This window comes from Dermacentor albipictus, chromosome 5 (assembly GCF_038994185.2).
Source record: "Dermacentor albipictus isolate Rhodes 1998 colony chromosome 5, USDA_Dalb.pri_finalv2, whole genome shotgun sequence".
NCBI lineage: Eukaryota > Metazoa > Arthropoda > Arachnida > Ixodida > Ixodidae > Dermacentor > Dermacentor albipictus.
Window position 1 is genome coordinate 88872789 of NC_091825.1, and position 23212 is coordinate 88896000.

The window sequence follows — 23212 nt, forward strand, 5'->3', positions numbered from 1 at the left end:
ATAAACCCACATATGCTACCTGAAGGCATCAATGTTGCCGGATTCGAGACCCTCGAGACCTACATAACGAGGGTCTCGAATCCGGCAACATTGATGCCTTCAGGTAGCATATGTGGGTTTATTGACCAGTTGCCTTCACCCGAAAAGATCACGTTCTCGTGACGCCTGCGGCAAAAAAGACGTTCCACGTCTGCCGCCAAGGTCTGTGAGTGGGGGCGCTGGCTAACACCGCCAGGGTTCTACTAGTACACATAAATACCCAAGAAAGTGGATGGGGAAACGCCGCCGCGGTAGCTCAATTGGTAGAGCATCGCACGCGACATGCGAAGGTTGTGGGTTCGGTTCCCACCTGCGGCAAGTTGTTTTTTCATCCACTTTAATTTCCAATAATTTATCATTACTTTATTTCATTTATTAAGCACATGCAATTTCCCCTATGTTGTACTTGGTGTCAGTGTTTGTTGGCTTCTCATTATATGACTAATAATTATCGGGTCCCTCGGTTAACCCCCTTTCTTCTCGTATATTAACTAACGAGGGTCTCGAATCCGGCAACATTGATGCCTTCAGGTAGCATATGTGGGTTTATTGACCAGTTGCCTTCACCCGAAAAGATCACGTTCTCGTGACGCCTGCGGCAAAAAAGACGTTCCACGTCCGCCGCCAAGGTCTGTGAGTGGGGGCGCTGGCTAACACTCCCAGGGTTCTACTAGTACACATAAATACCCAAGAAAGTGGATGGGGAAACGCCGCCGCGGTAGCTCAATTGGTAGAGCATCGCACGCGACATGCGAAGGTTGTGGGTTCGGTTCCCACCTGCGGCAAGTTGTTTTTTCATCCACTTTAATTTCCAATAATTTATCATTACTTTATTTCATTTATTAAGCACATGCAATTTCCCCTATGTTGTACTTGGTGTCAGTGTTTGTTGGCTTCTCATTATATGACTAATAATTATCGGGTCCCTCGGTTAACCCCCTTTCTTCTCGTATATTAACTAACGAGGGTCTCGAATCCGGCAACATTGATGCCTTCAGGTAGCATATGTGGGTTTATTGACCAGTTGCCTTCACCCGAAAAGATCACGTTCTCGTGACGCCTGCGGCAAAAAAGACGTTCCACGTCCGCCGCCAAGGTCTGTGAGTGGGGGCGCTGGCTAACACTCCCAGTGTTCTACTAGTACACATAAATACCCAAGAAAGTGGATGGGGAAACGCCGCCGCGGTAGCTCAATTGGTAGAGCATCGCACGCGACATGCGAAGGTTGTGGGTTCGGTTCCCACCTGCGGCAAGTTGTTTTTTCATCCACTTTAATTTCCAATAATTTATCATTACTTTATTTCATTTATTAAGCACATGCAATTTCCCCTATGTTGTACTTGGTGTCAGTGTTTGTTGGCTTCTCATTATATGACTAATAATTATCGGGTCCCTCGGTTAACCCCCTTTCTTCTCGTATATATATATATATATATATATATATATATATATATATATATATATATATATATATATATATATATATATATATATATATATATTGATGATTTAGGAATGACACTGTAAACCGACGGGCCGCGGGCGAACGTCACCGCGCTGTGGTGTCAATTTAAGAGCATAATTTTCTGTTGGTTAGAGCAGTTCTTTCCAGGACGAATTAAAGGGACACTGGAGGCAAATTCTAAGTCGACGTGAACTGTTTAAATATCATTGCAGAAACCTCGCAGCTCTTGTTTCGTGTCAAGAAAGAACTAAGTTTACGAGAAAAATTGCGTCTAAAGGGTCCGAATATCATTATCGCAATTCAAATCTCCCCAAACCAACAGGGCAGTGGTGACGTCGCATACGCCATCACCGCCCCTTGTTGCGTGGGTGAGTAAAACGGAGCCCGGCAGACGGCGATACGGTTTCTTGCACAAAACGCAGACGCGTGGCCATGGAGAAACGAAGCCAAGACAGAGCTTTGGCCGCTGCAGCTGCTTTTGGTCAAGTGGCGTGGACCGTTAGGACATCCTGCGACATCACATGGACGTCAAATTCTCTGCTACTTGCAGTTTGTGCGAGTTTCGCGAGCCAGAAAACCAGCCGAGCACTATGCGATAACGAAACTACTTAAACGCGAAAGCGCGGGCGGCGTGCAGTCGAGCCAAAACGAAACCTTTCGACCACCCACGTCGTTGTCAAGGGTAGTGCCAATGAGTTCCTTTTTCTAAAAATGAAATAGAACTGGACAAGCAGCATTTTCTTTTGCCTTATAGTGCAATACAGTGATGTTTTGATAACGAGCGGTTAAGTACTGGTGACCGAATTTAAATGAGCAGTACCTTCGTCATCAGGTTTGAATGTTCTGCCTTTACCTCAATTTATCGAATACTAAGGTTCTGTTCGCGATAATGTTGACGCCTTAGAGATTCTCAAGCACTAGTTTATCACCTTAGCTTGACTTAATATTTGCCTTTAGTGTCCCTTTAAAGCAATAAAATGGAGTAATTCTTGGGTGACCCACGAAGTTATTCAGCTGAAGATGAAGGTAAAGTGCAAGAGACAAAAAAAGAAAGATGTGAAGATGTGTTATCACTCTTATCATTGTCACTCAAGCCGAAACTGGCAAAGAGAAACCTATTACTCGTATGTGTTTGTTTATTTATTTAGTTATGTATTTATTTATTTATTTATTTATTTATTTATTTACTTATTCATCTATTTAAGGATACCTTACAGGCCCCTAGATGCATTGTATAAGTGAAGAGAGTACATACGCTGAACCTCTTGAAAGCCTCTCCGCAGCGCTTTTGGCGACATCTTGCCCCTTCGCATGATAGCACACGGTATACTGATGATGTTCGTTGTATTGTTACATGTTCTTTAGAAATTGGCAACAAATATGACAAATACTTCAATTCCGTATTTTCCCCCTTGGAGCCTTTGCATGTACATCTCAATACAGAAAGCGTTGACCAACTGTAAATCGTGCCGGATATAGCAGTATCAGCACAAAGAATATTGGCCCTTCTGCTTGACCTTGACACCAAAAAAAATTTGGCGGCCCTTATTGTGTACCGAATGAATTTCCAAGACGTTATGCAGAATTCTTGGCCAAGTATTTATTGATCATTTCCCCTGCATCACTTGAGAAACACAGTCTACCAACTGATTGGTTAGGGGCGAAAGTTGTACTGCTGCACAAATACTAATGTACTAGTGCACAAATATTTGATACATCCCTTATCTCGACAAGTAAAGAGCAGGTCACAATTCCCAATTCATGCCCATAATGGGTGGTCTGAACTCTTACAGGTACTAATTTTCCCCCTGATCAAATGAGGAGTGGGATTCGCTGCCACGTGATTTAGTGCAGTGGCGTTTATGAAACATATTTGAATACTCTTTGATGCGCCACCCTGGCTTTGTTTGACTTGGGGTGTATATATTGTATATCATCAGGAACGTTACTCCGTATATCTATTATATACTATTTCATACACCTGTATATTTTGGATTGGTTTTGTAGACTTGCTACAATTATTACGTTTGCGGCTGGAGGCATACGGTTTACGTATGCACTGTTTTCATATGTATTGTTCCCGTGACCCCAAAAGGGCTAAGAGTATTCACATATCAATAGCGACCTATTAGAAATACTATAATGATGCCGCCCCTTTTTTTTCACGCCTTTCTTTTTGTCCCCGATCTTCTTTCCGTCTTCACTTCCGCTTTCACTTCCTGTAGTGGAGGGTAGCAAATCGGAGGCTTTAACTTTGGCTAACCTCCATGCCTTTCTCTCATTTGCATCTCTCGATCTCTCCCACACACACACAAATAAATAATAATTGCGGGAATGTGCTATAGAGTTAGATTATAACACGAACAATTTATAGAAACGCGAACTCACGCGCACTCTTTCACGCCGCTTAGTTCATACACGTGCGAATAAAGCGCGACATGGCTGAATGTGAATGGTCAAGTTCAAATCAAGGATAAGAAAACTACAAACTTGACTCGCCAATGCATTTCGAGAATACCAAACTGGCAACGTGAACCTTAATACCCTGCGCCAGGTTATCGTGTCCCAGTACACAGAGAAAACATATGGCCGAGGCTAATTAATTGTTTATGACTTGGAAAAAAAAAATGAATATCTCACAGCACTCGGAAGTCAAGGAACTTCGAGTGCTGGAATATTTTCTTTTGCAGCTCCTGCAGGCAAGGGACTGAAGTACTTAACGAAGTACATTGGGCAATTCTTAAACATTGACGTCAGTTGTTGGAGTGCTTCTAACAGTACCACGTTTAAGCGCGAAATTAAAATGACGCCTGAAGCTGTACCTTCCTTTTACCCTTTGATAAAAGCCACATCATGTCACCACGGAAAGGTAGAGACACTTAGTAATTACTAAACTGCGAGTCTCATCTAATTTATTGCTCCACTTGTGCGTTTGCTTATTGCTCGTTGGATGGGCCGATAACATTTCGATGAAGCAGTCCGCAGGTTAGTTCGACTGCATCAAACGAACGCGGACGCCACGTCAGCTTAGGTTTTGACAGCGTTTACTGAAACGGGGTGCAGGCTCTTCGGGACCATAGAGACGAACGTCGTGTGCACCAGCAATGCACTTCGAACGCTTTGTTGTTTGACAACTTCTGCCGCCGTGTTTTCGGTTATTTTGTCTCTGTGCATCTTCCGCGTGACATGCAGTGAAAGAAGTGGCACAGATCACGTGTGCCGATAAAGTTACTTCGATTGCCCGCTTCTCAAGCGAAAAATTAGCCTGTCAGCGGCTAAGCCTCCGCAACTTTATTTGTGGCCTCTGTTACGGCCGCCTGAACACATCTAATAGGGGCCTGCATGCTCTCTGCCGTTGTATCGTGACGGCAGCTCATGGGACCCACGCGAACAAGGGTCAAGGCTCCGCCAGGCTACAAGAAGCATTACGCAGCACGGACCTGGCGGAGCAGCTGTGGGCCATCCAGCGAGCCCACGATGCGGCCAGGGAGTTACAACTCCTGGTCCCAACGTGGTAGTAGCCCGCTCTATGGGACCTTACTCCCCGTAGCTCGCAGGACCTTTCATTAAAGTTATTCCATCCATCCATCCATTATGGTGGCGCGTAGGCTTGCGGAACCAGTTATTATTTTTTCTTTTTGCCTTACAAAACACTCCCTATCTGTACTTCCCCAGGTCGCATTTGCGGAATTGCAAGTTCAAAACTAATTGCCTTCTATGTGATTCTCGCCCGTTATTTTATATGCATCTACGCCCTGCACTTTATTGAGCGCAACAAACATTGCCTATCGTTCATGGCACCACTAAAGTCTTGGTTCAGAGCGATTTCAGTGTTACGCCACATTCCAGTGTAACACTTTAGAATGATCTGCTTGGAGACGTTGAGATTTTGTTACTTTGAGGAACAACGGTAATATCTGCACATGTTTCTCGGCGAATATGGCCGTAAGGAGCCTACGCGGCGATTGAGTCACACGCAACTTGTTCTGATGTTCCAGTTCCGGATGAAAAATAGGTAGCGCAACCAGCTGGGAAAGTATTCTGGAGCACACAGCACGTACGTCCTTCAAAGCAGAGGCGTTCGTTGCAATCCGCCCAGCTTAAGCAAGTTCTAAACATACAGGGCTGCTTGCTAATTAGAATCAAACCAGACTGAATATTAATGGACCATAATTAGTTACGAATAATGGAATTATTATGCAATTTCTGAGGAACTTTTTACCTGACGCTGTTTATTTGCGCTGCCAATCGACTACATAACACCGTGCTTTCGCCACGCGTCCACCAAGTCCGTATTCGACAGGCGCTCCAAGATCTTTTTCTCTAGCCTTGCATTCTGTTCTGGCGAGAAATGGCTTTTCCAGTCTCCGACGATACCCTTGCGAATGAAGCTGGCAGTGGAGGGATTCTTTTGTGAGGCCTCGTGAAGGACCTTGAGGCCCTCGGGCGCTTCCCCTTCTATTGGTTTTGTGAAGAAGGTTGCGAAATTCCGCGAGGCATAGTCCTTCATGGATTTGACGTCGCTGTATTTGATCACGTTCTGGAGGATGTCCTCGTTGTGTAGCAGCAACTTGTGGTAGGCCTCGTCGAAGAACTCGGCCATCTTGAGCACGCTGTCCCGTGGCTGTGCCTTCATGTCTTCGTAGTGCAGGAAGAGGACGTTCGGGTCGTTGCGATGCTCGTACCAAGCCAGGACGTGGTCAAAGTAGTCCCCGTAGTCTGTCTCACCGGACACAAATATCTCGAAGAAGTCGTCGAACTTGCCGTCCGCGAAGTCGTATCCGGTGAAACCTTGTGTGTGGTAGAAAAAGGACACGCAAGTGTCCTTAGGATTGCGGCATACGTAGAGGTACTTGGCCTGTGGGTGCGTGGGCATGAGGTGGTAAGGAAGGTGCGTCTTGATCACTCCGGGACGTGTCATGTCCCGCACACTGTCGGCGCCGAGCATCTCGATAAAGGGGCTTCTGTTGAAGAACTCCAGGCCACTCGAAGGGGGGACGCCTTTGTTGAAGATCAAGAAGCCAATGTGTTGTGTCCAGGTTGTCCCGCACTTTGGATACGTGACGACGAACTTGTCGTCTGGCTGCGGCTTATAGTTGAGCGCGGAGCGCAGCATCTCGACAGTGAAGTTTCGGCTGAGGCGTATTACGCCGTCCATATCCTGGTACAGTGGACCATTGGGGAGGCGTACGTCGACAACAGCCATTTTGGATCTCCAAAAGTATATGCAGCTGAGAACTTGCCACCTTTTGAGGTTGTCTGAAAAAAGATAATTTCGGGGAATCAGCCGAAACATATTATTGGAGCACAAAGGGATTGATGTTCCATGCGTAATCGAAGCAAGAACCAACAGGCCCCATTTTTTTTCTTGTTTTGGCTTAAAATCCAGCCTCCCAACAAACTCTACCCTAAATTTTCCCATTTAGAGCATGCACGCTAATAGCCGCCAACGGTTGTAATGTGAGGTTAATAATTAAGGTTATGATGATGAACCTGGGCGTCTTCCAAGCGTGAAGCAAGAAGATCACGCACCGCCAAGAATGATCGTCATGGCCCATCTGGCGATAGCGTTTCGCATTTGTTAGTCAGCGAAAAATGGTCATCTGACAACGATAAACAAGTACACGTGTGGATAGCAAGCTCACTGATTACTTTCAAGAAAAAGGTTTCACGATAACTGACAAAGTACCATGTTTGGTTTGAAAACGGTCAATTACGCGCTGGCTATTATTGTTTATGGCAGGTATTATTATTATTATTATTATTATTATTATTATTATTATTATTATTATTATTATTATTATTATTATTATTATTATTATTATTATTATTATTATTATTACTGGAGTTGGTTGGTTTACGGTTATTATTTCTTCCTTTTTGTGCCACCTTCCGATTATATGACATTGTTATAAGGGGCCTTTATGTTCGTGGAAAACAATGTATTTTTTTTCTTGTTGGTCAGACAAACTTCAACTTTAATTTAGTTGCAATCTCACTGAAAAAATGATGAAATAAGGAATAATTGGCAACATTGAAAACTAAATCTACACTGTTGGGCGATTTCGTGATTTTAACAAGGCATTGGAATTTCCATCAAATATTTCTTTTTCATCTCTCGGACTCAACTGCAAGAGGATACAAAAAAGGACAAGGAAAAGGTCCTCAAAAAGTAATTAAGCAAGCAATTAGGCGGTAGGGCAAGCACGCACACACACCTATAAATTTCGTTCGCTAGCATTGGAGTTTAGAGTATACAATATATTTTCCATTCTGGTCTTGAGACTGGTTTACCCGGATGACCACGGATCGAACGTGTGACTCGGTATTTAGAAGTGCAGCATATTTACGCGACAGCGATAAGGAAACCGTGTTACAGAAAATCCGGTGGTGGCGGCCGTGTCCGGCGTCAGATGTCGCATTGGCAAAATATATTCTCTAACCCCGCATACCCCGGCCGCCCATGCGATGCAAGGAATTCACTGAACTAATTGTTTTCTCTAGCAAAATACGTGGACAACTTGTAAACTACGACTTACGCACAATCTACAGGCATGATAACTCTCAGATTGTAATTTGAGTATACAAGAAAACATAATTTTTTTACGCCAAAACTGGAATACACGCTGCGGGAGACGGCGGCCGCCATTTGCGCACGCCGGCGCAAAAAAATATCTGAGTTGACGGAGCAGCGCGCCCACTTCCTTGAAAGACTTCCAGATGGCGCTCGCCGCCGCCGCATCGTAAAATTATAGAGGGACTTTACCGCATCATAGCAAACATGTCCGAAATAGGCATTAGTAAGAGGCGATTGGAGGATTGGTGGAAGAAAAGTAGGGAAACGACAAAAGACGGAGACGTACAAAAGCACAGTTCGCTATAGGGGACCAGAAAATTTGGGCGTGGTAGTTCATAGCGTTTTTTTTTCTTTTTTCATTGTTTAACCTAGGTAGGACATTAGGCAGTATAATAGCAAGAGCTTGGTGGCGCAACCCACCGCCCCGTTCTAAAGGGGACGCTCATAACATCCATTCATCCATCCATCCATCGTAAAGCGCCGTAAGCTTCGTGAAGTAGCGACGCTCTCCTCCTCCGCCTTCTCTCCTCCTCATTTCTCCTCTCTTTCACGCTCTGTCCTCTACCGTAGCGCCGCCTACACCGCTCGAGCGTAGCAACGGCGCCAACATGTGCTCCTCACCACTCCGTGGACGCTTCTCTAGCGAAAATGGCGCAGAAGCACGGCGCGAGGTCCCACGTCACACTATTAGGCCAATAGCGACGTGGCGTCGGCCTCGGCCACAAGGCGCGAGGAGGAGGCGGCATTCTTCAAAGTGTGGCGCTACTTTACGAAGTTTAAGGGGTTTTGCCGCCTCGCGGCCCCTGCAAGAGGCCGCGTTTCGACCAGAAGGCCAGCCTTCATGCATAGCGTTCGCCGTGAGCGTTTCCCGCTAAACATTATGGTTACATACGCTGCAGTTGTCTGGAAGGGTGAGAAGCAGTCAGGGATCTTTGAATGCAATGGGGTTTCACTCTTAAAGGCGAAGCTTAAGCGTCCTCCAAATTTTTGTTTGTCACGTTTTAGTGACAGTGAAGAAGGCAGGTGCACGGGGCTACCAATGCTTGTCGCAGCTCCTCGCTATTTAAAGAATAAAAATGGCTGAGAAAGTCAACGCGCAGGTACAGTGCATTGCAAAACAGATGAAGTGTTGTCACCCAGAAAGAGCGAGAGAAAGAGTGAGAGAAAGAGTGAGAGAGGGGTTGGTCGATGGAGAAAAATGAAACCTGTGGCCTAGCGGTAGAGCATCCGCTTCGTATGCGGGAGGTACCGAATTCAAATCTCGGTGCCACCGGAAAGCCGCCGGTTTTATGTAATGGTCAGAGATGTTCCTTGGCCTGATGCTGGCTTTTTCGGGGGGGTTCACATCTCGAATAGCGGGCCCCCAACAGAGATATACGAGTTGTCTCTGGTCGCCTAACCATCAACAGCCCTGTTGAAGAGCATCCGCCCCGGCTGTGGGAGGCAAGTGCTGCTGCCGGGCACCTAACGACGAAAATAGGTATAAGCGCTCCTGGCCTGGCGTTCGGCCATTATGGGACTTCAACGCTTGGAGAAGGGGGTGTTCTTCTGCAATCCGAAGGCGTCCCCACCTCCATAGGTGCATTTGAGGCGCCACATAGGAAATGACCGCTATGGGAGCGACCCAGACATCACTCTCCCCCCCCTTTTTTTTTTGAGCTGATGGGGGTATCCACAGAAATTTAGGGCGCGGGCACTTTTCCGAAGCGTATCACCCCTCGAGAAAGCCGAACGCCAGGCCGAGGTACACTTGTGCTCATGTGAGAACCAATGGGTGCCCGGAAGCGGTGGGAATCGAACCCTACAACCTGCCGCAGTGGAGGCGGGCGCTCTGCAACTAGTCCACAGCTGCGGTTGACAGAGGACATGAAAAGGCTGCCGACTGCACCGCCACTTTCTAGCGCGGGGCTAACATCTGAACATCGATCAGCAGAGTGGGAAGAAGAAGTAGCGGAAAGGCGACGGAGATAAGAATGAAGAGAGTGTTCAGAGCTGATAGCTCTACAGCACGTGCAGGTTTCGCTTCAGTGGCTCTGAAGTGTATTGACCACAGCGGCGGCCCAGGGCCTCTGACAAAGAATGCGCTCGGTTATCGCATTCTCTGAGTAACGAGGACACTCTCCTATATAACGCTCCAGGCAAGAAGAGCAGCTTTGTGAGTATTCTACGTCGTAACAGCTTTAAAACGATATGTACAGTGACGTTCCATTTAAGACGTGTTATTTGAGTAGTACAACTTTTGCTGAAACTGTTGAAATCATTTTTATTTCAGTGAAGCGCTTCGATGCTTTCGTAAAAAAAAAAACTTCTATGTCATTCCATAATTCACTTGCCATTTTATTTGAAACATTTTACGTACACTGTATACTCTTTTGCTATGCCAAAATTTTGTTATATGTAATTTGTAATATGTTCGGTGTGCCGGTTTTCTATCGGCGCACCTTCTTTCTGCAGCGTGATTATACTTTAAGAGTAGTATAAATAAATAAATAAATAAATAAATAAATAAATAAATAAATAGAATCTGGGGTATTACGTGCCAAAACTACGATACGATTATGAGGCACACCGTAGTGTGGGACTCCGGATTAAATTTGACCTCCTGGAGCCCAGCACGCTAGCATTTCTGCATTTTTTCAGCACCGAACCGATACCCTAAAGCTCAGCAGAGTAATGCCATAGCCATAGAGCTACTGCGCCAGGCAAATGAATAAATAAATACACATCGTTCCACGAGCCTTAACAGCTGGCATGTATGTTGAGAATGGAAGAAGGCGCGCACTGTCACCGCGCGCACGGGCCAGGGGAAACGAGGTGCGAATGAAGCAGTGGCAGCGAGCCACCGTAACCGACGAATGCGCAGTAACTTCTTTCTTTACATGTAAAGATGATTCTCAATGTTACTGCATGCATGGGTCTAGCGGTAGCCTCCTTAATATGCAATATGGGGACTGCTAAACGTACTACGGAGTAGTTCCTGCAGGCCGTCTCGTGGACAGTCGTGTAGTAGGATATGCTGTGAGCGCTAGGCAAGCTCGACCCGTGATCAATACTTTCACCAGCTACAAGTTGCTCCGAATCATCGTCAATCTGTTTCCTATCAGCTGTAGGATGGATGCCTTTCCTAGAAAAAGAGAGAGACAGAGTTGGGGTGGGAAAGGCAGGGAAGGAAGCCGGAAGAGCTCCTGGTTTGCTACCCTGCACTTGGCGAAGGCGAAATGATAGACGGAAAGAATAGCCGAGGGATAACGCAAATGCACGCAGATAAAATGGAGGAGACGGGGAACCTCTGTGAAATGTGTACCCTCTGTAATAGGACCCAGGGATTTCCAGTTACCCCTGTGATGCGCCAACCAATTTCGCCTATATACCTGCAAACTTCACGCTTTCATACCGCCACCTGATTCTCAGCTTTCTTTTTATTTGCGTTTTAATGCGACAGAATTATATGTCCAAGATGCGGGAAATCCGGCGTCCGGCGTTAACATTCGTTTGTACAAAGCCCACGTGACGAAGTGATGACGTCATGTCCCCGGCGCGGGACCTGCTGCGGCTCGCTCTGCGAAATCCCGCAGTGAACAGCCACGTCATCGGACGGATGCCGTGGCCCACACGAAAGAAAATTGACTTTGCCTAATTCGAAAACTGATCTGAACAACGTTCGAAACCAATCTGGTCCACAACCAAAATCGACTTGGCCTATCCCCGAAATTTGGGTGGCCCCTCCCCAAAATTGACCTTGCCCAATTCGAAAATTGAACCGATCCACGTTGAATAACCGAGCTGCAGCCCACTCCAAAAAATTTACTTAGCCAACCTTCGAAATTTGGGTGGCCCACCCTCAAAATTGACTTTACCCAATTCGAGCACATGCGCGCGGAAGAGTTATATACTGCTTTCGCATTCAATGAATGTTAGGAGACTTAAATGCTTCTGTAATTTTTTCCGTCCTTGGTATCCATTCTTTTGAGACCTTCCGCAGTAACCCCGTGGCTACTGCGTTGCATATACTGCGGAGTTCAAGGTGGCTGGTTCGATCTGATTTCGACCCCATTTATGGGGTCGAAACGCAATAACGCTCCTGTGTACTTGAGATTTAGGCCCACGTTAACGAAAGCCCGGTGGTCCAAATTAATCTGGTACTTCCCCTACGGTGTCCCTCATAAGCAGATCGTGGTTCTGGCATGTAAAGCCCCAGATTTCTTTTTTAAAGTTCTGTTACTTGAGTAGGTCACCGATTGTCTGCTGTACGCGTATCATAACCTGCCCAACTACTTCCCGGTTATCTCGACTGGTCTATCAGCTACGGCCGTTTGCTTTCTCAGGTATAGTGCCATCGTCTTGTTCCTTGAGGTCGCGCATATCATTTGTTGTTCCATCGCCCCTTGCGTGGTTCTTTGTTTCTACTCAAGTTTCATTTGTATACCCTCCACGTTTTAGCCAAATATTAGCTCGGAGGTCAAGAGGCTTGTCTGGAACGCGCTGGGCGCGTGCTCCAGAGTGCGCTGTCGAGGTTAGCGATAACACGCGGCACGACACCGGCTGGACTGAACCTCGCACGGCTACATTTATGAGATGCTTTGTACCCTCTCGCACAGCTAGTTGTCAAATGCTTTGGCATCTGCTTTAGCCGTCAGGATAGCTTCATAGACTAGTGTAACGGCCTCTGCACTGACCGAATGAACTGTACATTTAATGCACAGCGTTCTTAGCCTAACACGACTGATAGGAGTTAACAAGAAGAAAGTAAGGGATATTCAAAATTATAACGCGGGAAAGATTGAGGAAGCAACAAAAGATATGGGCGCAGCATGAAATCAGTGAGCAGGAAACTTGGCATAGGACAAACCAAGGTGTACGCACTGAAAGATAAGCAGGGTTATGTCATCAGCAATCTCGAAGATATAGTAAAAGCAGCGGAAGAATATTATACTGACCTATACAGTACCCAGAGCAGCCAGGGTACCTTTATTCGAAATAGTAATGAACAGGTTACAGAGGCTCCTTCGATAACAAGCGATGAAGTTACAAGGGCCTTGCAAGACATGAAACGGGAAAAGTGGCAGGAGAAAATAGAATAACAGTCTATTTCATCGAAGGTGAAGGGGACATAATGCTTGGAAAACTGGCGGCCTTTTGTACAAACTGTCTATCGACTTCAAGAGTCCTAGAGAACTGGAAGAATGCCAACATTATACTAATCCACAAAAAAGGGAGACGTTAAAGATTTGAAAAATTATAGGCCCATTAGCTTACCTCCAGTATTATATAAAATATTCGTCAAGATAACCTCCAATAGAATGAGGGCATAACTGGAGTTTAGCCAACCAAGGGAACAGGCAGGTTTCAGCAAGGGATACTCTACAATGGATCACATCCATGCCATCAATCAGGTAATCGAGAAATCCGCACAGCACCATCAGAATCTTCATATGGCTTTCATAGATTACGAAAAGGCATTTGATTCAGTAGAGATACGAGAAGTCATTGAGGCACTACGTAATCAAGGAGTAAAAGCCGCTTACGTAAATATATTGGAAAATATATACAGCGATTCCACAGCTAACTTAATTCTACAAATGAAAAGTAGGAAGATACTTATAAAGAAAGGGGTCAGACAAGGAGGCACAATCTCTCCAATGCTATTCACTGCGTGTTTTTCTATTGCTATTCAATGCGTTGGTGGATGTGAATTGCAACAAATGCTTGAGGACTTTAACCGAGGAAGTGCGAGAGTGGAGTTGAAGAATAATGCATAAGAAAAAGACAATGTTCAACAGCCTGGTAAGGGGACATGGATTCGTGATCGCCAGTCAGCCTTTAAATTAAATTATGGGGTCTTACGTGCCAAAACCACTTTCTCATTATGAGGCACGCCGTAGTGGGGGACTCCGGAAATTTCGACCACCTGGGGTTCTTTAACGCCCACCTAAATCTAAGTGCACGGGTGTTTTCGCATTTCGCCCCCATTGAAATGCGGCCGCCGTGGCCGGCATTCGATCCCACGACCTCGTGCTCAGCAGCCTAACACCATAGCCACTGTGCAACCGCGGCGGGTCACCAGTCAGCCTTTAGAGACTGTATAGGAGTACGTTTATTTATGTTGATTACTTACAGGGGACCCTGACCGTGAGAAGGAAATTTAGGGAATAACAAAAATGGGTTTGAGTACGTAGGGCAGACATTGCCATACCGTGACGGGGAGGTTACCACTGTCGTTGAAAACAAAAGTGTACAATCACTTCATTCTTTCCGGGCTAACATATGGGGCTGTAACTTGGAGGCTAACAAAGGAGCTCGAGAACAACGTAAGGACCGCGCAAAGAGCGATGGAGCGAAAAATGCTAGGCGTAACGTTAAGAGACAGGAAGAGAGCGGTGTGGATCAGAGAACAAATGGCTATAGCCGATATTCTGGTTGATATTAAGAGAAAAAAGTAAAGTGTAGCAGGGCAGGCCATTTATTGCGCAATGTAGATAACGGTGATATGAGTTCTGTCGGATTATTTTTTTTTCTGTAATATCGCGAGGCTTTATTTCACGAGGCATTATTTTCCGACCTATGCGAGACAACTCATTTTCGCCAGTCTGGAGAGCTACTTCTTGTGTTTCAGATTCCACGTGACAACCTGGTTAATGTAGACGGACTCTTGTGCAGATTCTGAAGTGTGAACACCAATAAGGAACCTCCTTGACGAGCGTTTTCTCATTCGATGTCTCCTCGTATCAACGGAATTGTGAAGACGCGTTTTTACGTGGTCTTGTGTGTGAGTGATTTTAAAGGGGAAAGGACGTGGTCTTTCACAAACCGCGCAGCTGATACGGGCATACGACATCGAAACGCAACGGTATAGTTGGCTGGCTATAGCGATCTCGACCTTGCTTCTGTACCTTTGTTAGAAATCTTTGTTAGGCTAGTGTGGATGAAACATTGCTACTTGGATGACAGACGCAAAAAGAAGCCCACAGACAGGCGATCGCATTGTCCTACAGGACGGCTGTAGGAGCTTGCAAGACGGCTTCTGCTGTAAAGACGCGAAGTTACACGTATAATGAGTAACTTGTCACCTACCTGCAAAATGACTCTGCGGGGGAGTTTTCTGCTCGAAAGAACTTACGTCGCCGGCAGAAGAAGGTCGCGTACTGATATTAACGTCCTTCAGCGACCGGCGAGCGCCTGCTGCTATCAAGCACAGCGAGAGCGTTTCCGAACACTTTTACTATAGTTCGGTAAGCGCCGATAGAAGGCTCTCTTATCGCGCGGTTCGCTCTCTCTATCTGAACGAGAACGATAGCGCACATGCAAAATAAGGTTCATAAGCTCGGTGATCTATGCATCGCAGGGAATAATAATGATAGCGCTGCAGCCTGTCTAGCCAGTGTACCACCGCAAGCAAGCTTCGCTTTCACGTGCTCCGCACTACAGTTTGAGCCAATGCCGCGTAATCGGCTTTGCTAGCGCCGTGTCGCCGCATTTTCTCTCGTCTTGTGTATTCAGAGGCCGCATTTTCATTCGATAAGTTCCCTACGGGTACTTGCACTTCGGGTACGAGCACGTACCATTTCACTTCGAGATTGCAATTCACCGGAGTTTAACAACTCGCGATTGTATTGACTGGACCCTCACGTGCTACTTCACCTGCCATCCAGATTCTCCCGTCGTGAAACAACTTTAGTCTGCTGCCTGTGGTTGGGCGTCCCATTCACGAACGCTTATTCATACTTCATCGTAGAGACCAACAGCGTCGTATGCAACTCTTGCGGGCGGGATGAGTTCATAGAAAACATTCTGCGCCATTTTCCAACCAGCGACTTTCAGCGACATGTTCTGCGAATGAGTATTAGTCGCTTAGACGACAGACCATTTTTCGGAAGCTAAGATGTTGGGACCTTGTCCACAGACATCTAATATACACAAGGACACCAAAGCGCTCGTGCGCTTTTTGAAGACGACCAAGCTAGATGAGCCGTTATGAACGAACATTCATCACTAGCGAACAAATACGTGAGTGAATATACATCTTTAGGTGCGCGCACAATAATTTTCATTTCTTTCTCTTTTTTTTTCTTTTTCGCTTTCCCCTTCTCCACGTGCGGGGTAGCCAACCGGGCACGAACTTGGTTTTCCTCCTTGCCTTTCATTATTTATATAAATTAAGCAATACTGTCGAATTCTCCATTTTTTTCGACTCACGTTCGCCCGCAGGGCTACTACGGTCTCGCCTATTTGCTTAAAACGGATACGCCGCTGAATTCAACAACATGGGGGAATTTGACAGTGCCGAGAATAACACCTGCGAAAGCGATCACTTTCGCGAGATTTCACGGGACTCGGCACCGGAACTATCGGCGACTGCGGCGATAGTACTCCGACCGTGACGTCGTGTGCTCGTATACAGTGCACACCACAATGTCTCAAGACACGGATATAGTCCGGTGTAAGGCGGAAGTGCGCCACACGTGGCAGTTCCGCTAGACCAGTGAAAGAAGGATGCTTTACAGTCTGGATGCTCAGGATGCGCATCCATACTGCAGCTAACGTTAGCGGCGGCGTGCAGCACGCTTTGACGCAGGCGGCACAAGAATAGAACGCGCAAAGAACATGTCCTCTCTATAGCTGATAAGACTTGCAGAAAAACAGAATTTTGGAAAAAGAACTAACTGTCCTTTCTTGACTTTTACCAAAGCAAAAAGTGGAAAATAAAACTAAAGAAAGTCCAACTTTTGCCAGTAAAATGCAGTACATTGATGAAAGGCCATGGCACCGTGACCGTCATGGTAATCTTACCGCTATGGATTTTGCAGGCTGCATTCTTACGCTGTTCATTGCTGTTTTCCGGATACTGCTGTTTCATCGCCATCCGGAGCCATGGAGCGACCTTCGTTTTCGCCTGCTTCTTGGCCAAAGCTCGTTGACGACAGTTTTTTTCTTTTCACTTGGCAACGTGTATTTTCAACTGCTATCGCCCACATCGACGATGCATGAGCCTGGAACCACTCACCTCGTGCACGGCAACGTGACCGTCATTTAAATCTTACCGCTGTGGATTTTGCAGGTTAGTTATTTAGAAGGCGCTGCCTGGTGGGAAGAGCAGCGATTTTTCCCTGTTTGCGGTGCTGTGCCCTGGATAGAGTACTGACGAACAGAAGCGTATTATGCCCCTGCCATATTGCATTCACTTTTTTTATGGTATGCAACTGTCACTGTCGGGTGACGTTGAGAGCAGCCTACGAATGCAACTGAAAGGGAGACATCGGAAACCCTCTTGCACACTCTCCCAAGAATTGAGGCTGGCCAAGCTGCAATCCTGAATGAAGTCAAAAGGTGTTAAAGAAATGCAGGAGGCTATCGATAATGAAGTCAAACAGCTGACGTCAAGAGTGGCCGCCCTCGGATGAACTACCTGGCTTGACAGGCTTGTTTCTTTTGTAGTTGACAATACTATGCGAGACATTTCCTCCCAGCTTTCTACCATTTATCCAAGGTGTGATGATGCTGAAAACAAATTGCGTCGAAACAAGTTGTTTTTTTTTTACTGGTGATGTACATGATGAAAGCTGGGCAGATTCTGAAGAGAAAGCCATTGCATTTTGTTCTGAGCACCTAGGTTTATCAATGTCTGTTTCCTAATTCGAAAGGGTTCATAGGCTGGGTAAATTCAAGTCTAATATGCACAGACTGGTCGTAGCCAATATGGCCTTTTCTAAAGACAAACAGAACGTCCTTTTAATGGGTACAAACTGAAAGATACCAGTTTCGCTATTCGCGAGGATTTTTCTGCTGCTACTCATGAAGCGAGAAGGAAGCTGACGACGTCTGCAAATTTAGAGTCCAAGTCTTGTAAATTGGGGTGTGATAAACTTTGAATGGACAAACGTATGCGTATGACCGCGCCACTGATTCGGTCATTTTTATCACACCATAACTAGGAAATCTAACGAAATCGCGGGACGTCCTTATCACACGTCTTACCTTTCTGCTCTGACACTGTCCCTTTCGTTTTCTGATATCTGAAGCTTGATGCTTAAATGAAATTAGCTTTGTTCCTTTCTTCAAGACAGTGAATCTGATATAATACGTGTAACTGAAACTTGATTCCACGCCGGTATTAACGACAGTGAAATTTTTCCTGGTGCCGAAGCGTGCAATATCTACAGACACGATCTTACAAATAACAGAGGGAGCGGGGTGCTTCTTGCTATTAAAAGAACGTTACCATCCATCGCTATCACCTCCAACTCTAATCTCGAAATAGTATGGGCTGCCTGCAAAACTAGTTCTTCGAATTTACTTATTGGGATGCGTTACCACCCACCTGACTGCGGGATTTCATTCTTAATCTCCGCTCTAGCATTCATGCCATTGTTGACTATCGCTCGCCCAGTGTCAGCTACTTGCTTGGGGATTTCATATTAGGGTAAAGGCTTGGGCGAGCTGGTCGTGGTGCATAACGGCGGTGCTTTCGTAGCGCCGAAAACAAAATCGTGCGCTACGCAGACACCGCCGTTATGGCGATTTCAGTTTTCCTCAAATAGATTCAGCTAAGTTGTCTTCGTCTACTCATGCTGCAACCGAATTAATTAGCCTACCTCTAGATTCCTACTTGTTTCAAGTGATTAGCCAGACTACCCATGGTTCTAACATAATAGATTTAGTTCTAACCACTGTTTTCGGAACTACAGGGCTGGTTATGTATCCTGACGGATTCAGCGATCATAAGATGTTGCAGCTTGATATACTAGTTCCTTTTTTGTTTGCAGGTATAACAACTAAAAAGATTCGAGACTATAGTAAAGCAAAATATGGTAAAATTAACAGTGAACTCAACAGATTTTTCAGTGAAGTATTTTTCCCACTATTAAACCAACGATTTACAGAAGATAACTGGTTGCTTTTCAAACACAAATTGTCGGCGCTGATAGAGAAGCATATTCCCGTCACTATAATATCTAATGATAAAACTAATCCATGGTCCAACAAGGTTCTACTTCGATAACGGAATAAAAAGAATCGCCTATACAGAAAAGCTAAATCTGCATCCTGTCCGCCTTTGTTCGATAAGTATAAACCATGTCTCAAAACAGACTGCTCTGCTATTACCACTGCCAAACAGAAATATTTTAGTCGCAACTTTCCATCGCTATTGCAAACTAATCCTAGCAAGTTTTGGCAAGTTATATCTCCCCAAAATAAACAAGGCCTCATATCACTACACAACAATGGCGGCTTACCGCTGTCATTGAATGTCCCACTGCGTTTAACAGATTTTTGCATCAGTGTTTACAAACGAACATGATCGTTCCAGTATTCCAATTCTTTCCTATTGTGACTGCCCATTCATGGAGCCCATCAGGATTAATCCTGAGGGTATTGCATCTCTAAGTAACAACCTTAAGTTATCCTCATCTGCCGGAGTCGGCAACATTAATTCGAAAATTCTTAAAAACACCATTTCACTTTTCAGCCCGATTTTGTGTCATACGTTTGAGCAATCATTATCATCTGAACAGCTGCCTACCGATTGAAAAATATCCAAGGTCATTCCTGTCTTCAAAAGGCCTAACAAAAACTCACGTGATAACTATCGTCCGATTTCTTTACCATGCATATGCTGTAAATTACTTGAAACCTATTATCGCTTTTCACATCTGCAAAACGATCTGGAAAGAAATGACTTTTTCTTTTTAAATCAGCGTTGCTTTAGGAAAGGCTACTTGTGTGATACCCACTTATCTGAATTTACTACTGACCTGCATTTTAACACAGATGAAGACCAGAAAACAGATTGTATCTTTTAGAGTTGTCAAGAGCATTCGACAGAGTTGCACATGGCTGGCTGTTTACTAAATTATCTTCCCTTTGTATTAATTCTCTCACATTATCTTGACTTCATGACTTTCTCTCATTGCGTCGACAATTCACAGTCAACAACGGCTTTTCCTCACCACTATGTTACGTAACCTCTTGTATACCACAGGGAAGCGTACTTGGACCATTACTTTTTCTACTTTATATTACCGACCTTCCCAATAACATTTCATCCCCTTTACGTCTTTTCGCAGGTGACTGTGCTGTTTACCATAAGATCAATTCAGAGACTGACCACCTGACCCTTCAAAATAATCTTAGCACTTTTGATGATTGGTGTAAAAACTGGCACATGAATCTAAACCCTACTAAATGTAAATGTAAGACTTTTAGCTGCGAGAATGACATTTCTAATTTCCACTACTCTAATAATAACGCCTTCTTGTCCAAAGCTATGTGGTACAAATATCTCGGAATTCAGTTTCACATAAAATCTTTCATGGCCTTCTCGTATTTCAACAATCTGCAACAAAGCATCGTTTCATACGATTCATACGTTTCATACGTTTCATAGTTTCATACTTTTATACGTTTCCTGGTTTCATATGCCGAAACCTGCGAAACTCGCCTAGCTCTGTTCGTAAACGTGCATATCTAAGATTTATTCGTCCACAGTTGGAATTTGTCTCATCTATTTGGTCTCCCTATCAAAAATAGCTCATTGAAATGCTTGAGTCCATTGAAAACAGAGCTGCCCGGTTCATTCCTAACAATTATAGTAATCTTGCCAGTATCTCCCAGCTTGAGAACCTTAAGGACATGCGGATACTTGGAAATCGTCGTTCTATTTCGCTCTGGTGTTTGTTTTGTAAATATGTCCATACCTGCAATTCATTTTTGCCTCTGGAACTGCCTCCTCAACTTCACAGCGCTTACATAATCATCTCTACTTTAACCACATATATGGAAAAACTCAATCATTCAATTCATCTTCATTACCTAGAGCATCGAAGCTCTGGAATGATTCTCCTGACAACTTAATTTATTGTTCTTACCATGGAGAGTTCAAAAAGCCCCTCTGCTTGCATTTATCGCAGAACATTGTTCTAAATGTTTTCTTTTGTACTACGTTTCCAGCTGCTCTAAATGTTGTTTTATTTGTACTACTGTTTCATTTGTGCTTAGTTATCACTTTTTGCCATATTCCCGTTTGTTTGTTTTTTAATCTTCATGTTAATATGTTCTTTTTACGCTCTGTTTGAATCAACTTTGTGTTCCTTTTGTGAATTTGCCTTGTGCCGTCTCGGTTGTACAGTTACTCTGGTTGATTATTTCTGTGCTGCATTTCTATTGAGATTCCGCCCTCACCCAATGCTCTTCGGGGCCTGTGTGGTATAAAAAATAAATTCATAAAGATTAGGCGAAAGTTAGGTTAATGTCACTTTGGAAGTACACAAATTTAGGTGACATGTTATTTCGTCTAGCTTGTGTAACATGCATGATGGTGGTGGTCTGCTTCATCTCCATCGTTTGTGGCTTAGTGAGGCAACCTGTACGTGCATCACTTATCGCGGGACACAGGTTTTTTCGGATAAGCAAATGAAGACAGAAGGCAGGGCAGACAGCCCTGGTACAGCGGTAATTTGCAGGGATAAAAAATTAACTTTGGCAAAAAACGTTGAAAGCTTCTCAGAGGCCTTGCCTAGTCTGTTGATGGACGTCTGGGTTCGATAGGCAGAACAGAACTAGTCATTTTCGAAAACATATTGACAGATAAGTTGAACCTTTCTTATTTATTGCACAACTGTCAACCCGGTAATTGAGCTATGCTATATGGAGCCTCAATTTTTTTTAGAACGCGGAAAATCATTACTCCGCTTGATAATAACGCGACAAGTTCAAAACTGTACATTGCAATTCACGGTCGCTCCTCAAATATGTGGCCGCCTTGATTGCTAAGGGTACCGGCGGCGACCAAGCGACATCATTATATACTCTCGGGCGTGATGTATCCGTTACCAGTCCTAAATGTGCGCCTAGTTTAAGAGATCTACGTCGCATTGAGCGTTTGCACGGCGTATTGGATGGCCGAGTGCTTCTTAATCGGCTCATTCAGAGCCCATACTCTCGTATTGGGACAATGTCTGCACTTCTTAAAGCAATTTCTGGAAGTTCCGAAAGTGCTACTTCAGTTACAGCTACGGAAGGTTTCAGGAAATGTCTATTCCCCATCTATCTTGAAATTCTAGATATACACAAGTCTGGACTACATGTCCCGGCTCTTTTGCAATTGGCCTAATCACACTTATTCGAAAAATTTGGAGGTTACTGGAAAGTAATTATGGATGCATCTGTGCACAATGGTGGCCAACGCGCCTCTGCAGTTTTCTTTTGCCCTTCAACTTACATCCAACGGGTGCTTCGCATACCGCATCCAGCCTCATCAAGAACTTCCAAGCTGTCAGCGATTGATGCTGCTCTGAAGTAGTGCAAGCAGAGTTTGTGACATTGAAGTTAGTCATCCTTACGGACTCTCGCACTGCCCTCGGCAGACTACAGAGAAGTGACGTTTGTTGCCCAGTTGTGCGTAGCATCAGACCGCCAGCAGAACTACATCTCGGGAGTATCTCGCGTTGGCCAGTGGATACCCTCGCATGTAGGTATCGCGGTAAACTAAGAGGCTGATCGACTGGCTTCATCTCGTGCTCCCAACGAATGTGACTGTCGAGAAATTTTCTGTAGGCTAGACAATGCTCGTGCGTTGATTCGACAATACCTCCTCAAGCAGCACCCGGACCAGAGTGTTCTAAAGCATCCTTTCCTCCCCGGGTTCGTAGTCGATGCTTGCCTCGTTGTGCTAGAGCTCTATCGCTCAAGTTAAGGGTTGGCTGTGCTCTTGTGTCATAACGTGTATACCAAAGAGGACGTGTAGACCATCCGCCGTGTGCTTCTTGCGGTTCTTGTGAGACACTTGAGCACCTTAGAATGACCTGCATTTTTTTTCGCAGCGGATGTCGCTGCTAAGGGACTATAGCCTACTTGGACTGCAACGTACACTCTAAAGATATTTCCTTGAAAAAACAAATTTTCTGGCAGCTGGCAGGTAATCTCTCTAAAGCTGTGCTTTCTATTTGGCATTTTTCTGTTATTTAAGAAGTTTTTTTTTCTGTTTTACATTAAGGGAAATTTTGTGTTTAAAGACAGTTACCTGTTCTGTATTAGATAGAGAAAAAGTTATATTTCCTGTTTCAAACATTTCTGCTTTTTTAACAATATTTTGTTTTACTTTACAGAAAATGTATGTCTAAAGGAAATATGCATAT

At 44.9% G+C, this 23212-nt stretch overlaps 2 protein-coding genes across 4 annotated transcripts in view; one reads left to right on the top strand and one right to left on the bottom strand.

Moving 5' to 3' along the window:
* Nucleotides 1-23212, top strand: part of LOC135906867 (neprilysin-1-like) — a 103074-nt gene that overhangs the window by 8691 nt on the left and 71171 nt on the right. The window lies entirely within an intron of this gene.
* LOC135906912 (sulfotransferase 1C4-like) lies at nucleotides 5718-16975 on the bottom strand. Of its 2 annotated transcripts, none has more exons than XM_070539679.1 (2): nucleotides 16869-16975; nucleotides 5718-6763 (listed from the first exon to the last, which is right to left on the bottom strand). In XM_070539679.1, exons 1-2 carry the CDS (start codon nucleotides 16939-16941, stop codon nucleotides 5757-5759), a joined length of 1080 nt encoding a protein of 359 aa, XP_070395780.1. In that variant the 5' UTR covers nucleotides 16942-16975; the 3' UTR covers nucleotides 5718-5756. The 2 variants fall into 2 exon arrangements, with proteins under 2 accessions (XP_070395780.1, XP_065294614.2); XM_065438542.2 differs by lacking the exon at nucleotides 16869-16975 and adding an exon at nucleotides 15153-15235.

Bases quoted from the DNA above. Each gene is read 5' to 3' on its own strand.
- LOC135906912 (XM_070539679.1), bottom strand. From the start codon at position 16,941: ATGGCGATGAAACAGCAGTATCCGGAAAACAGCAATGAACAGCGTAAG. The intron at 6,764-16,868 runs GTAAGATTACCA...ATCTTTTTTCAG, and splicing joins AGCCTGCAAAATCCATAGCG to ACAACCTCAAAAGGTGGCAA.